A 16,988-nucleotide genomic window follows, 5' to 3' on the forward strand; every position below is an offset into this window, starting at 1 on the left:
AATTTAAGTGATTGTTTTAAATTGGCCTGTGTCAGCTTGGCGCTCTCCAGAACCGCCTAGAGCTTCTGCCTAGCATTTGGGATGGATAAAATGCTTGTTTTACGTAGGGCGTAGGGCTTTGGACCCCTGTCAGGCCATCTTCTCAAAGCAGGGTGGAAACAGCTGTTCAGGGCACACAGAAAACCACAGGGAGGGCAGTGTGGGGAAGAGAAGACCTTTTTCTCTCCATCTCCCCTTTTCCTCTGAAAGCAGAACATTTCCGAGGCATCAAAACTGAAATCTCTTTGAGAGTTGTAATCATTACACAGGATGCCGAGGCCCTTCAGCGCATGCACTGCACGCATGCGACTTATAAGAAGGAAGAGTAGGGGTTAGTGATGAATGGGGTGGAAGAGAGGGTAACCAGGCCGTTCCGTCTTCAACCTAGAGCACAGCTCAACCATCTGGAGTAAGCTCCAGCTGCCTTTTACAGCGCGATGGTCATGATACCTTTGTCCCTGTAGAGTTGAGTTCGCGATCAAATATTCTCTATCCATCGGGGAATTCTGGGGAGCGAAAAATTCTCCGGCGTTGTCCATCACAAGGGAGAAAAACCTGGCAGGAGAACATCCTGTTGATGTCAATGTGACAGTTGATGCCAAGTGAGAGACGCTATGAAGGTCCACTGAGTACTTTGACCCAATGCTGATATGGTCCCCTCTACCGAACTTCTCTTGATCTTCGGGACTGGCCAAGGGACAGTTGCTTAGGGAGGACAAAGGCCCTGAAATCGGGCCTGGATGTTGATGTAATGCTTCCTCTGAAAGCAAAGTAGAAAAGGCTACGAAGAAATATTCCAGCCCGTGGAATAGCCGCGTTCTTCTTGTAGGGTTGAATAAGTGGTTTTCGTATCCAGCCTTTTCGTCTGGTTGATTCTGTGCTTCAGGGAGAAGCAGCCTTTGAAAAAAGGGTTAGTTTGATGATTAGGAGAAACTTTGTGTTTAAATTTTTTAAAGGTGCTCCTCAAACTGGCTGGGTCCTTGGGCTGTGCAAGAAAGCCCCCTCCCCCCCACCTTTCAAACTACTATTTTCCCTGCAAAGCCGAGTGCCCGGGAGATGAATAGGATTCGTTTATATTAGTTTTTACCTTAATCTCTCTTCTTGCCAGATCTTTTATCTTCCACCAAGGAAGTGAGGGTGGGAAAAAAAAAGACTAAAGCATTCTACGGATGCAGCATATAAACAGAACACAATTCTAAGCCGGTGGAGAGATTAATAGCTTTGGTTGTTGCTGAGTTGATCGAACGGCTCAGGTTAAGCACTCTGGAATGGTGTTTACACTAGCAGTAAACAACTGGAATGGAATAGCTTCAGGAAACAGACCTTTGACAATTAGCTCATTTATGATCATTCAATATTCTAGTTAGTGTCTGCTCTTCCATTTTCTTCATTAAACCTCTTTAAGTTGCTTACTAATTCAGCCCGGCCTTCTTTTCACCTTCCGATTTTTTGTCACATTCTTTGGACACCAACACAGCCAAAAAAAAAAAACCTCTTTTGATTCATAGCAGCTCAGCTGTAAAAGGCAATGGAATAATCTATACGGTTTGTGGGAGATGGAGAAATGGAGGGAACAGAATTGCGATGGGGAACTGCTGACCATCCTTGACAGATTGTAACTCCTTCACCATGAAGGTGGGGAACACTGAGAGATGTGGTCCCAACATACCTGAAGGGTCACACATATCTCCCCACTATCAACAGGAAACATAGTGAGGAGATATAATTGTCCAGCGGCTTTGGACCACATCCAGCTCCTGCAAGAAGTTGGTGTCTCAGCACCTATAGATACATTTCCACTGTGTTTGTTGAAAAGTACCGAGACTTAGGATTGGAACTTTCTCAAAATGGGGCAACCATGACTGAACTTAAACCTTACGTAGCTGTTGTGAAGAAACCAAGCAACCTTCATCACGGAGGACAAGGAGGAGAAAGGGGCTATACTGAATTATCCACCCAGATGGTTCTCCCCTCTAGAAACCATGCAAATTTGGCAGGCCACCTTGGTGATAATTTGAATTAATTCAGTAAAACAAAAAAGCGATGTGACTTGCAAATAAACATCTGTATTTCTTGAGGTCTTTGCTTTCCAGAATATTTCCAGGAATTTTTTTTAGATAGCTATGCTAGGGGTTAGCAGTCTGAGGTTTTCTAGGACGGCCGCTGGTCTGGAATGGCCTAGGGTCTCCTGCCTGAGCAGGGGGTTGGACTAGAAGACCTCCAAGTTCCCTTCCAGCTCTGTTATTTGGCCAGCCCTTTCGAAAAGTCATCTGAAACGGCTTGCCCATTTTCCAAATTTTAGGGGTGACTCTGGAGCATCTTTTGATGCCGATGAGAGAAATGAATCCCATCCACCCAGTGCAGAGGCAGATGGCTTTCTTATAATAATAGCCACAGCAGCCTCGGATGGAAAGAAGGCAATTCTGCTTTATTTCATGCAGATTTCAAGCTTTCATTTCTTCGCAGCCTTGCAGGGAAGAAACGGCGCGCATGAGCCACAGGCATTCGCAGCTGAATAGATTACGGCCCTCCCAACAAAGCTGCCTTACGTTTGAGGTTTCCCCTTTGAAAATGTCAGGCCAAGTCACTCTCACATAACACACACACACACATTTTTTCCCCCAAGTGTCCAGGATTCCCAGCGGAGAAAACCCTACTAGCCTGGTGGCACCGAGCTGACCTGGCCAAGAAAGCCACCATGCCATTCCTGCGTGACGTGCGGGGAAGGGAGATATTCCAAGCTAGCTGCCTGTGAATTCCATCGGGGTCCTTCCGTCTGCTCGGCTGCTGGGTGTGGTGTTACAAATGGACTGCCAAACAGATGGGTTGAGAGATACGCAACCCATCTGTCTCCATCACGCTCATTTCCTCCTTTATTAATATGTTAATGAATACAGTTTTTATTTATTGCAGGGTGACACACGCGGTGTCACTCTCTGGTGGAGAAATGTTCCATCAGCTTAACTATGTGGACGCCGAGCGAAGCTGATTTTCTTCTTCCACAGATTAAAAATAAAACCCCAAAAAACCACCTCTCTCTCCTCTTAGGTTCGTGAAAGAAGCCGCTGCCGAGTCGAGTTGAATTGAAAAGCTAAAAACTCTAGTTAGAAAAAGTTGGAGGGAAGTTCGAATCATCTTCTATCAATTTGCCATGCCTTCGGGATTTGAGTCCCAGGCAACCCATGGTTTAAGGCAGGGGTCTTCAAACTTGGCAACTTTAAGACTGGCTGGCTGAGGAATTCTGGGAGTTGAAGTCCACAAGTCTTAAAGTTGCCAAGTTTGAAGACCCCTGGTTTAAGGTGATGCTTAACAACAATGCAGACAAAGCAATGTAAGGTGGGAGTTGATCTCAGGAAAAGTTTGAGGGATACATGTACGTTCCCCTGCGCGCACATGCATGTGTGCACTTGCATGCTCGGTCTTAACCCAGCTTTCAATCCTGTACCAGATAAGGACAGGTCTTCATTTCACTTTTGTAAAATTCCTGCCTTCTAGCAGGAATCCAGAAGGCAGATAAAAACTGGAGTGTTATTGGTCGTGTGAACATCTCAAACGGTTTGGTGTGACAGCACACACGGCTTTGCTTTAGACCCAAAGGAGCGGGTCATGCCCAGGAAAAAGGGACAAATTATCCCATTCAGAACCATCTTCCTGTTAGTAACTTACAGCATCTCCGTCCACCACCGTGTGAAGTAACTATAAATGCCTTATTTTGGCAAAAAATATTGTTGTTGGACGTCTCTAGAAGACCTTCAAAGACACTAAGGAAAAATAAAACCACAATTTTAGTCTTTAGGAAAACTAACTTTACCTGCACAACAATTCAGGTATTTGAGGAAAACTCCTTAAGTCTTAAGTGGCATCAAGCCACTGTGCTTGTAACTTACATTTAAAAAGAAAAAGAAAAAAATCCCACTCCTATCATTAAGAGGTAATATGAGAAAACATCATTAAGAAGATTAAGGCCCTTCAACTTAGAAAAGAACAGTTAAGGGAGGATTAGATGGGACATACAGCCTGGAATAATTGTAAAGTGGATTAAAAGGTACATTTTAATTGAATTTTAATCTGTTACTTTACATGAAGATGTTTTATTGCTGATGAGGGCATTTTTATAAACCCTTCTTTAAACAAAGAAGGGGAAGTAGTTTTTTCAAACGTAAAACATATGTCTATGTTGTGAAGTCAAGCCTGTTAACATTCAGTGTTGGAGTATCCTCTGTTACATTATTTTAAGCAACTAAGCAGCTGATCAATGGGTTGAAGTGGGAGGGGCTATTAATTGACTAGCAGTCAACTCCTAAGAGTGTTTACTTCTAAGCAAGATGCATTGATTTGAATTGAGCCTGTATCTTCTCAGTCGATATATATTCAGGATTGGGGTGTAACTACTCTGTCTTTATGGTAATAAAGCTAGGTCTAGTAAGGCCAAATCACTTTGTCAAGAACTCTGGCCATGGATTGAGTTGGGGAAAAAAAAATCTTTGATCTCTTGATAGCTCTAATTTAGAAATCACGAATAAGGGAATTCCTGTTACTGTCTGAATACTTGGGCTCTCCTCTGAAATGTTTGTTACCCTGTAATGTGAGGTCTCAGGGATGCGGTGGCTCAGTGGGTTAGGACGCTGAGCTTGTCGATCAGAAGGTCGGCAGTTTGGCGGTTCGAATCCCGAGTGCCGCGTAGCAGAGTGAGCGCCTGTTACTTGTCCCAGCTTCTGCCAACCTAGCAGTTCGAAAGCACGTAAAAATGCAAGTAGAAAAATAGGGACCACTCCGGTGGGAAGGTAACAGCGTTCCGTGTGCCTTTGGCGTCTAGTCATGCCGGCCACATGACCACGGAGACGTCCTCGGACAAGCGCTGGCTCTTCAGCTTTGAAACGGAGATGAGCACCGGCCCCTAGAGTCGGAAACGACTAGCACGCATGTGCGGGGGAACCTTTACCTTTACCTTTAATGTGAGGTCTACAAAATGTTAGTTCCATCCATGGAAAATAACAGCGACAATCAGGACAAGGGACAGGACTGGGGAACGACATATTGATTTTCTGGGAGTCATCCAAAACTGACACTTAGACAGAGTAAGCCTACTTGATTAATGACTTATTGGGAGAGCATTCATGATAGGAACTCTCTTTCTCTCCCCTAGATTCTCCCTGGAAAGTTCATCTCTCCAATATTGATCCAGCATCGACCAGCATCACTGTGAGTGGGCTAACCCCAGCCCGTACCTACCAGTTTAGAGTCTGTGCTGTTAACCAAGTGGGCAAAGGGCAGTACAGCCTAGAAACCAGCAGGTAGGCTGAAATGATATCTCTTGATGAATGCCAGGTGGATTGTGTTTGTTGGGAATCAAGGGTTTGTCCATGGAAAAGCAGTCCCACGGTGTCTGTAGAAACACCAGCCAAAATGATGTGGATTTTCCTAATCATTTCTTCTCCAAGTGACAAAAACTATGGCTGGAAACGATTATAATCTGAATGGCTTGCTTGACTTTGCTACTTCAACCTAGGTCTGAGAGAAAAATGTGATGGGCCCTTGAAAGAGAGAAGGCATAAACACAGATTATGAATTAAGAGAGAGGCGGCTACTGCCTTTGCTGTCTCTGGGGATTCCTCTCCAATATCTCTCCTAACCTTCTGGAGATCTTTTTGAGAGGTTAGATGAAGATAAACATCCTGCTTCAATGCTCTAAATTCCCTCTCAACCTGGTTGGATTTTCAGGGAGGTTGGCTGTTTGAGCCTTCATGTACCAACACGAGTGCAGCGTAAACAGAGAGAAATCGCTTCAAATCTCTCTTAAATGACTTTAAATTTTATTTTATCACCTGCGTAGCTGCTCCAGCACATTAGTTGTTCCTTACTAGAATCCCACTGGAAAAGCCATAAAAGCACAGCGCAACCACATCTGATTAAAACTCGCTAGTGCTATTACTCAAGGCAGAAAGGAGCTTGGGCTTTTGAACTGGAGAAGTGGTGTGAACATCTCACCTTGGCTGAGGTTGAGGGAGTTAAACCGAAGGAGCCCATTTCATCACGATTGCAAATTTGGGGCCAGACTGTGACCTCATTCAGGCTTGCTATCTTGATCAGGGCAAGCTGCATACTTGAGCTAGCTGGCTCAGGAATTCTGGGAGCTGAAGTCCACAAGTCACAAAAGAGCCAAGGTTCCCCACCCCTGAGCTAGAATAAGCAGCTCTTTCTTGAACGTCTGCCTAACTGATTTTTCTATTATAGTTGATTTGTTACAACAAATGTCCACAGCAACTCAGCTTTGTTGCTTTCTAATTTATCCTCCGTGAAGCAAACGAGATTTCTTTTCTTTTCTTTTTAAGCAAAGATACGAGTAAAGATCTGCCATTGTCATTTTGCTTGACTTTTCTTGTGCTCAGATTGATGTTACCAGAAGAACCCCCAAGTGCTGCGCCCAAAAACATCGTGGCTAGCGGACGGACCAATCAGTCCATCATGGTTCAGTGGCAGCCTCCTCCCGAAAGTGAACATAATGGTGTCCTCCATGGCTACATCATAAGGTAAAAGACCTTTGACTGACTTTGAGAGGTTGGAGCAATGGATTCCACTTGCCTGTCACACCAAACCTGTTTTAACAATGGATACTTGCAGTGGTTGGACTAGAGAAGATCTCCACGATCCCCTCCATCCCTACTATTCTATGTTACGTGTTCTACTGTGTTGAAGGAACTCTCCATCTTTTGCCTGCTTTGGGTAAAACAAACACAACAGCAAATTTACTTATTTGGATGCAGTGGTAAAGCAAGTAAAGGACTAATCCTGTTAGTAGCCTGAACTGGCAAACTCTTAATCATTTGTAGTTTCTTCAGAATTTTCTATCAACTTTTTCACTTCTAAGAAAGCCTTATTACTTCCATGATTGTTAACATTCTGCCTTCGGCATGCATCCTGGTGATAGCTTGATCGCATCCACTTCTTCGTTTTAGGGAACAATATAAGGAATAAACAAGGAAAGTGATTTAAAGCTGCAGCCCGATCAAATATAATATATAAGTGTGTCGGGGAGGAGGGAGGAAGCAAATGGAAGTTGGACTCTAAATCAACATTTTTATTACACAAGGCTATAATTTTTTTTTCTTCCAACAGTTGTAAAACAGGATAAAACACAAGTTTTTGTTCTAGTACCTGGACATGTATTTATAATGAGATCAGAATATAGCAGTAGCACTGAGACTTACAAACCACTTCACAGTGCTTTACAACCCTCTCTAAGTGGTTTACAGAGTCAGCATGGTGCCCCCCAACAATCTGGGTCCTCATTTTACCGACCTCAGAAAGATGGAAGGCTGAGTCAACCTTGAGCCGGTCAGGATCGAACTGCTAGCAATTGGCAGAATTAGCCTGCAATACTGCATTCTAACCACTGCGCCACCAAGGCTCATCATATAAGTATTTTGGCAATCAGATAAGAATCATTGTAATTCTGTCTTGGCAAGTTTTTAAGTGTGTTGATAATAATCCTGCCAATAATTTGTTAATATCACTCTTATGAATAGTTCTTGCTGTGTTGGTGGTAATGATGATGTTTGCAGAGTTAATCCCATTCTCAAGAGAAATAGGGCTTAATTTATTTTTCTCTTACCATCAAAGTCCCGCAGAATAAAGTGAGATTTCTAAAACTGCAAAAGCTCTGGCCAGTTAGACAATCCCATTGGATTGAGAATGAATTTTTAAAAAATGTTGGTTCAGCAACCTCTAAGCACCAGATGAAGGGCTGAAACCACCCTTTCAATAACTTTTGAGTCCATATCTGGCTTGTTCACGTAATTAGGGCTTAAGAAAAGGAAGAGAAGAAAGCTGGCTAATGCTGGAGAGCATCTTCACTTTTAGGACTAAGCCCACATTCATGGATTTTTCCAAGAGTGACTTTGTCTGGACTAGTGTTCCTCAGCCTCGGCAAGTTTACATTCCATGGCCCTCAGCTCCCAGAACTCCCCAGCCAGCATGGGGAATTCTGGGAGTTGAGGTCCATACATCCTAAATTCTTAGCTTGAGAAGCACTGATCTAGGGAATGGGGTCAAGGTCTGAATGGACTGGATCTCCAGTTTGTTGGTTTTCCGGTTAGTAATCTTAGAAGGGTGATGTTGCCACCTCCCATTACTATCGCTCAGGAGTCCAACCACATGGGTTTGTTTAACTGAAGTCCCTGAATGGACTGCAATCAAGAATCGTTTCTCTTTATAGATACCGCTTAGCAGGACTTCCTGGGGAGTATCAGTACAAGAACATAACCAGCGCGGAGATAAACTACTGCTTGATCAAAGACCTGATCATCTGGACTCAGTATGAAATCCAGGTGGCATCTTATAACGGAGCTGGTCTGGGAGCCTTCAGCAGGGCAGTCACTGAATATACATTGCAAGGAGGTGAGCGATGGTCTTCCAGATCCCCTTCGTCGGGGGATTTGGCCGGGCCTCAGAGGCTCTATCAGTACACTAGAGTTGGGTCTGTTTGCCTGTGTGCCAGGTGTGCGTATGGAAGGGTATTTCCTGGATGTAAGAAAAGAATGTGGGTTTGTGTGTGTGTGTGTGTGTGTTTGTGTGCATGGGGAAATAAGAGAGGGGAAGTAACATGTAGATTGGGCCACTTATGACTAATACAAGAAAGTGAGATTAAATGAAGTTTTCTCCTTCGATATGGAAGCGAGGTCTAAATCGATGTGATCTTAACTAAGAGAGATTGGCCAAGGTTGAAGTTGTGTCAAGGGTAAAGCACAAGCAGTTGTCCAAAATGGAGGGGTTCAGGAGAAAGCTGAAACCTCCGAAGCAGAAAGATGGACCCCGAAGACTCAAAGGGACTGAAAGTTATAAAAGGTTACCTGACGGATACACAGCTTATTTTGAGAATGACGAAGAAGAGCTTTATTAAATTAATGGGAGTTAATATCCCACACCTTTTTCTGAAAGGCTTCTTGGGAATGACAAGATCTCGTTAGAGGCGGAATCATCACGGGAGTCCAGACAATCTTGTAAAGATGAATCATACATGATGTAAACTGCAGGAATCAAATCAGGTTGTAGAATTAAAGTGATTGATGGTGTCTGTTATAGTCCCCTTGTATCCCCATAGCTCATCCCCCTTTTCGCAACACAAGGACTATGTGAGAATGGTAGTTCCAGGGAGAAATCTGAATCACTTGTTGCATACAAACTCTCTTCACTTTTATTTATTTATTGGTCAAATGTATATAGACAAATCTCACAAACAAATGCATCTCAAATATCAGATTGCAGAGATAGCTCCCATCAGAGAAACCGACAACAACAAAAAACACCCATTCATTTGAATATCTTATTGAGGATTTATTCTCCGATGTCAGGTACTAGGAGAACTGGCAGTCCAACTAAATGTATAAAATGTATTTTTCCCTCTTACTCGTCCCAGCTTCTGCCAACCTAGCAGTTCGAAAGCACGTAAAAATGCAAGTAGAAAAACAGGGACCACTACGGTGGGAAGGTAACAGCGTTCCGTGCGCCTTTGGCGTCCAGTCATGCCGGCCACATGACCGCGGAGACGTCCTCGGACAAGCGCTGGCTCTTCGGCTTTGAAACGGAGATGAGCACCGGCCCCTAGAGTCGGAAACGACTAACACGCGTGTGCAGGGGAACCTTTACCTTAACCTTTTTACTATTGATATAGGACAAGGGTAGGCAACCTTGGCTCTTTGATGACTCGTGGAGTCCATTTAGTTTGCAAATAGAGAGCTATCTGAAATACAACTCCAGATGTCCGTCATAGGTAACAGCCTGCATTTAGCACATCTCTTTGTGTGTCCTTCGTTCTGCAATCTGTGCGCCCTTCACTTAGGACTTGGCGCAGTTGACCAGAATAGCAGGAGCAGAAGACCTCATTCCCCAAATAAAAGAGAAAGCTACCCAATTGTAGGATGGCTGTCTTGATGTCTGTTTCCCTCCCCCAATTTTCTTCTCCCGACATTATTAGGAAACCAAGGAAAGCGCAAGCCTTCTTTTATGTTGCGAGAGTTTCTTTTTTTTCTTTTCTTCCTGGGATAATGAAGAGAAAGGATTCGCCCATCATTATTAGCGTGCTTGTCGGTGGAATCACAAAGGCCCAAGAGCCATTCCATCTCTTGCTCTGTCCACGGAGGGATCCCCATCTCACAGAAAATGAAAAATCAGCCAATTAAGTTTCTTTTTTAAGTCACTTCCTCCCTCCCTCCCCCACTCCCCCCACCCCCGAATATCAGGGACATCAATCACCAGTCTCTTTTTTTCCCCACACCACTGTTACAGCCTTTGAATTGTGAGTGGCAGTCAAGCTTAGTTTTCATTTTTATTTATTTTATTTTATTTTAATTCCATTTATATCCCGCCCTTCTCCGAAGACTCAGGGCGGCTTACAAGCTTAGCAGTAGCCTTCATTCTATGTATATGCCTGCTTATTAGGGCTTTCAAACACACCCCCATTCATTTTTCCTTTTTTTTTTTTTTTGACTTCCTTCTCCTCTGTTTCCCGTCTGCCTGGTCTGTCTTCCTGGCTGGTTGTGTGCAGTGCCCACCGCTCCACCCCAGAATGTCCAAGCAGAAGCAGTCAACTCCACCACCGTCCGGTTCTCCTGGAACCCACCTCCGCAGCAGTTCATCAACGGGATCAACCAAGGATACAAGGTTGGGAAGAGCCCACATGAGGGCGGGCTCCAGGAAGCAGATCGCCACCCCACAAACGTGGGTCTCTCCTGGGCGGGGGGGTGGGGAGGGGGTGGCACGTTCAACGCGGATCTGACTTCCTTTCCTTCCCGCCACTGCTAACCGAACGAGGAAAGTGGGGGGGGGGAAACCCAACCGAAATGTCTAAATTTTCCAATATCATTATGCTGTTTTTCAGAAGATGTTTTTATATTCAGTTGTTGTTTAAACGGCAGTTCTCTCAGAAAAACGAACACACAAAGCAAAACGTACACAGGTTGATTTGCACTTGTCAAGAATGACTGAAATCCCCGTTTTTAACTGTTAAGGTTCTTTCTTTCTTTCTTTCTTTCTTTCTTTCTTTCTTTCTTTCTTTCTTTCTTTCTTTCTTTCTTTCTTTCTTTCTTTCTTTCTTTCTTCTTTCTTTCTTTCTTTTTTTACCTTCTCTTTCCTTGCTTTTTCATCTCGTTTCCCACCCCCACCCCCTTTAATGTCTGAAGCACAAAGCAAAACGCACAAAGCAAAACGTACACAGGTTGATTTGCACTTGTCAAGAATGACTGAAATCCCCGTTTTTAACTGTCAAAGTTCTTTTCTTTCTTTCTTTCTTTCTTTCTTTCTTTCTTTCTTTCTTTCTTTCTTTCTTTCTTTCTTTCTTTCTTTCTTTCTTTCTTTCACCTTCTCTTTCCTTGCTTTTTCATCTCGTTTCCCACCCCCACCCCCTTTAATGTCTGAAGCAGCTGGACAGATCATATTTATTTCATAGTGTAGATTTAAAAAAAAAAACAACCACATTATAATAGGGACAGTTGTAGGGAGGACATTTCTATCATATTTTTATGTAGCACATAATTTGCATAATGATTTATAAATTGCCACATTTCGTGCGCTTCCTTGCCTGGCTGGTGTCACTCATTGTGTATTTTTTTTTTCCTGGCAAATGCACTCAGCTTCTTTTTTATGGAAATGTCAAATATTCAACTCAAAGAAATGTAAAAAGCCCATTGGTGACCCATTGGTGAAGTTTTCAATCTGCTTTATAGGTATAATTTAGCAAAGCCGAGCACGGCGCTCTCTCTGCCATCATGAATTGGGGAGTGGAGTTGTTGTTGTTTTTTTACTTCTGGAAGTTTTTGTTTATTTGTATCCTGCCTTTTATTATTTTTTATAAATAACTCAAAGTGGGTGGGCTGAGAGAGAAGGAGTGGCCCAAAGTCACCCAGCCGGCTTTCATGGCTAAGGCGGGACTAGAATTCACCATCTCCTGGTGATTGGCCCAAAGTCACCCAGCCGGCTTTCATGGCTAAGGCGGGACTAGAATTCACCGTCTCCTGGTGATTGGCCCAAAGTCACCCAGCCGGCTTTCATGGCTAAGGCTGGACTAGAACTTACCGTCTCCTAGTGATTGGCCCAAAGTCAACCAGCTGGCTTTCATGGCTAAGGCTGGACTAGAACTCACCATCTCCTGGTGATTGGCCCAAAGTCACCCAGCCGGCTTTCATGGCTAAGGCTGGACTAGAACTCACCATCTCCTGGTGATTGGCCCAAAGTCAAATAGCTGGCTTTCATGCCTAAAGTAGAACTAGAACTCACTGCCTCCCGGTTTCTAGCCTGGCAGTTGAAGTCCCCAGCCCTTAAAGTTGCCAAGGTTTGGACACCCCTGCCCTAATGGATTAGGCTACCTTACGCATGCTTAGCCGAGAATATTTAGCGTGCCACCTTGAGGGCATCACATTGTGCTTTGCAAGCCTAGCACTGCGCTTGCGAGAGAGAGCATTTCTCCAGCCAAATCCCTTGCTGCGGGCCTCTCAGTGGCTTAGCCCAGTTGCAGACAACACAGCGAAGCAAAAACAGATCAATCACAGTTAATCAAAGTGGGATGTAGTTCCCATTTGTCTTCTGTTCTCTGTAAGTCTGCCAATGGTAGTTCATTGTATCTTGGAGCAAGCTTATTAAGAAGCATGATAGAATTCTGCAGCGAAGGGATTTTAATCCAGACACGAACAAGGGAGATTTTAATCTAGACTAGGGAGAAATGGAGGGAGCTGTTCTTACGAGGAAATGTTAATATTAAGGCAATGATTTCAACCTTGGGACCCTACCTCAGCCTTGACTTAGAGAGTTGAAAAGTAGAACTTACATGATAGAGTCCAATGCACTATACATTGTGTGAGTGCTTCACATCCTGGGTGTGTTTCCTACACATTATCACCATATCTGCCAAGCCTCTCCTTTCCTTGGATGACCATCCTCCTTCTTTCACTAATCCTTTTTTTTCCCCCTAACCCCTGAATGGTTTTCTTTGCTGAGATGGGCTCTTATATTCTTGACATGGCTGTGATTACACAATGAGGACAATGAACCAGTGGAACGGCTTGCCTCCAGAAGTTGTGGGTGCCCCATAACTGGAGGTTTTCAAGAAGAGACTAGACAGCCATTTGTCCATGGGGTGGATTGGAAGACCTCCAAGATTCCTTCCAACTCCGTTATTCTGATTAGTCATGCCACTATTAAACAGAAAAGGAAGCTTGCCCCTGGTTCTTTTTGTCCTTAAAAATAGCTTTAATGTCTTGGGGATGAGGGTGGTGGGTTGGCTTTCTGCATCTGGATACATTGCAAGCCTCGTAACCCCATAAGTCTGTCCGTGATGACTTCCTGTGTCAGTTAGAAGAATCTCTGTGCTTTCATAACTGAGCTAGTCCAAGCTCTGCTGCCTATGGCATTGACCGGTGGATAGTTGCTCACCCTCAAAGCATGTCATCTCTCTTTGATTCCACCATATCCCTGTCCAGCTTTTGGCTTGGCCAGTTGATGCCCCAGATGCTAAGACCGCCGTCACCATTCCTCCAGATTTTCATGGCGCCCACAGAGGATACATAACCAACCTGAAGAAATTTACAGCTTACTATACATCGATCCTTTGCTTCACCACCCCAGGAGATGGACCACCCAGTCCACCACAGTTGCTGCAGACTCACGAAGACAGTAAGTAGAACCACTGTCTTTACTAAGGAGGACCCAGATTGTTGGGGGCAACAGGCTGACTCTGTAAACTGCTTAGAGAGGGCTGTAAACCACTGTGAAACAGTATATAAGTTTAAGTGTTTAAATACTTATTGCTATTGCCTGCCCTTCTTTCTTTCTTTCTTTCTTTCTTTCTTTCTTTCTTTCTTTCTTTCTTTCTTTCTTTCTTTCTTTCTTTCTTTCTTTCTTTCTCTTCCTTCCTTCCTTCCTTCCTTCCTTCCTTCCTTCCTTCCTTCCTTCCTTCCTTCCCAGTGGTTAGTTAGAATGCAATATTTCAGGCTGAATCTGCCCACTGCCAGGTGTTCGATCTTGACCAGCTCAAGGTTGATAGCCTTCCATCCTTCCGAGGTTGATGAAATGTTGGGGGCAATAGGCATCAGACAACGAATTTCAAATGCATAAATTTTCAGAGTGACCCTTTTAACTATATCTTCTGCACGCTAAGTACAATGAATCTCAAATCTTGTTTCATAAGCCTTTATTATTTTTCTAGCAGTGCCACTGACTCTCTTCGCAGCCAGCCTCTGCGGTTGTTCTGTTTTTCTACAAGAGATAGGTAGCCTGCCAATGAACAAGGTTTATAGCCTTCCTAATTAGGTGAAAACCTTTCCTTTGGTTTGATTAACCTGCGCAAAGGATCACTGCGGACCTGAAAATAAAAGACTCTTACCGAGGGGAACGCTTCCATATTGGAAGAGAATTGGCTGCAGGGTTATAAATAATGTGCAGCTCTGCCTTCTGGGAATTGTTTTGTAAATTATTGAGCCTTATGAATGCTTGCCCTGCTTCTAAGAACCAACTGTGATTAAGGCGCTGCGTTACTTACACGAGCAGACCGATGAAGGGCTTAATTATTGTTTCATTGAACAAGGATTGTATTTGTTCTTCTTCTTTTTTTTTTACAGTGCAGATCAATGTTTCTCAACCTTGTCAACTTTAAGAAGCTTGGACTTCAACTCCCAGAATTCCCCATCTGCGCTTCTTAAAACTGACAAGGTTGACAAACACAGGTTACAGATGCTATAATGGTTGTGGGCGGAAAGAGCTGGCTGGGGAATTATGGGAGTTGAAGTCCCCAGCTCTTAAAGTTGACAAGGTTGACAAACACGGGTATAGATGCTATAACAGCTGCTGGTGGTAAGAGAGAGAGAGAGAGCGAGAGAGAGAGGTCTCAAAAAAGCATACAGCTAATATGCATTCAGATCTCTTTCCTCCCGCTGATCTCCCGGAGGTTTGGGGCTGAGATTCACGACAGGTTGATGAAAACCAAGAAGAGTTGATCTGGGTGGACACAGCCTGATTGAGAGCCTGTTTGAGGACCCATTCAAGGCAGCTCTGGAGTTCTCTTGAGATGCAGACGAGATGAACAAATCACCACGTTGAATTATTGATTCATATTAGCCAAGCAGAAGGAAACTTCAACACTTCAAAGACGATATCGAAAGATCAAGAGGGTCTTTCTGAAATCCAGGGCTTCCTCTGGAGGATTTGGGTAGCCCGTTTGTTTGTTTGTTTGTTTTTTAAAAACAACAACATCCAGGTTAGAGCATTTGAACAAGCAGATACCTCTGGGCATAACATACCGAGGTCTGGTCCTGTCCAATCTTCGCTGAGATATAGCATCTTTGCTCGCTGATCTCGGTATATTTCACAAGGATTTCTGCTTTCCAGCATTTCTCACACAATCGCCTCGCAGCTTGCCAATGGGACCGAGCCCATCTCGTGTGTGTGTGTGTGTGTGTGTGTGTGTGTGTGTGCGCTGTTACCTTCCCACCATAGTGGTCCCTATTTTTCTACTTGCATTTTTATGTGCTTTCAAACTGCTAGGTTGGCAGAAGCTGGGACAAGTCACAGGCGCTCACTCTGTTACGCGGCACTTGGGATTCAACCCGCCAAACTGCCGACCATCTGATCGACAAGCTCAGCGTCCTAACCCACTGAGCCACCGCGTCCCTATATATATATGTGTGTGTGTGTGTGTATGTGTCTGTGTCTCTGTGTGTGTGTGTGTGTCTGTGTCTCTGTGTGTCTCTGTGTCTCTCTGTGTGTGTGTGTGTATGTATAATTTTATAATTGGGGTTGAGCTCTGGAAAATGCAAAATTAGGCTGTCTGCCTGTCAACGCCTGCAAGATTTGCATCTGTGGAGGGCCTAAACCACAGGGATACACAGCTGTGTTGCAACCGCTCCAGAACGTAACTCATTCTTTAGCTCATTCGTGGAAGCTGAGGGAGGAGAGGATCATTAATGCCTGCCTGATCAGCGAAAGCGTTTCGGACTCTTTTTGGACTCTGGTATTCACTAAGCCTGGGGTTCCCAACCAGGCGGTGCGAAGACCTTGGGTTTTCAACATGATAACGTATGTGCCTAATTTGTTGCCATTCTTTCGAACTGTTGTAAGGGGTGCGAGAATATGTCAGAAGCGTTCTAGGGACGCGGGGTCATAGAACAGGTCGGGAACCACTGCGCTAAGCTGTGCTTTGCCAATTAGTCCCTTCCAAATAAAGGAGAAACTCCCACCTCAAAGGCTCTGAACCTGCAGAGCTTTCCAAACCTCCCTCTTCCTTCCCAAGCTCAGAGAAGACCATTCCTCTTTCTATTTATAAATCTGTGCTCTCCAATCCATGCCAGTCCCTTCCGTGAACAGCTGGGATGAAGTGGGGAAAAAGCATTCATACCGGGTGATAACCACAATCATCTTTAGCACCTCGATGTTTCTGAAACCTCTCACTTTCTCTCAGCCAGCCCTCACCACCGGCTCTTCTGTTTCTTCAATCCTCAAACCGCTGACCTGAATCTGATCCCAAATAAAAGAAGCTTTTTCCACCATTAGCAGATTTTTTTTTTCTCCTTTTCCACTTGCCAGCACCAGGAACGGTGGGACACCTGAGCTTCACAGAGATTCTGGACACTTCACTCAAGGTCAGCTGGGAAGAACCCATTGAGAAAAACGGCATCATTACAGGCAAGTATCAGCAAAGAGCTGTTGCAAAACACCTTGCAAAGAAAATCGAAGAGGAGGCAATTGGCTCTGGGAATGTAGGAAAAGAAGGCTAGAGAAATTGTTCTACTCAGGGAATTGGTATTTGTGAAGAGCCCCTGGCTGAGAGAAAACGTTAAGACCTTGCCTTTGACTTCTCTGGAGCTGAGAGGTCCAATGAGTTGTAATAATGGACCACTTATACCTCCAGAACTGTGCGATGGTTTCACATATCTTCTGCGTTGTGAGTATGCTATTCTTATTCACAT

At 44.2% G+C, this 16,988-nt stretch overlaps 1 protein-coding gene across 1 annotated transcript in view; it reads left to right on the forward strand.

The window, feature by feature from the left end:
* The window catches only part of SDK1 (sidekick cell adhesion molecule 1), a 335,333-nt gene that overhangs the window by 219,266 nt on the left and 99,079 nt on the right, over positions 1 to 16,988 (forward strand). The window contains exons 15-20 of the mRNA XM_081337826.1: positions 5,186 to 5,333; positions 6,429 to 6,569; positions 8,255 to 8,436; positions 10,583 to 10,698; positions 13,509 to 13,701; positions 16,606 to 16,704. Of these exons, the coding sequence (XP_081193952.1) occupies positions 5,186 to 5,333; positions 6,429 to 6,569; positions 8,255 to 8,436; positions 10,583 to 10,698; positions 13,509 to 13,701; positions 16,606 to 16,704 (879 nt within the window). The remainder of the gene's footprint in view (positions 1 to 5,185; positions 5,334 to 6,428; positions 6,570 to 8,254; positions 8,437 to 10,582; positions 10,699 to 13,508; positions 13,702 to 16,605; positions 16,705 to 16,988) is intronic.

The sequence above is a fragment of the Vipera berus genome (genome assembly GCF_964194415.1).
Source record: "Vipera berus genome assembly, chromosome: 13".
Taxonomy (NCBI): Eukaryota; Metazoa; Chordata; class Lepidosauria; order Squamata; family Viperidae; genus Vipera; species Vipera berus.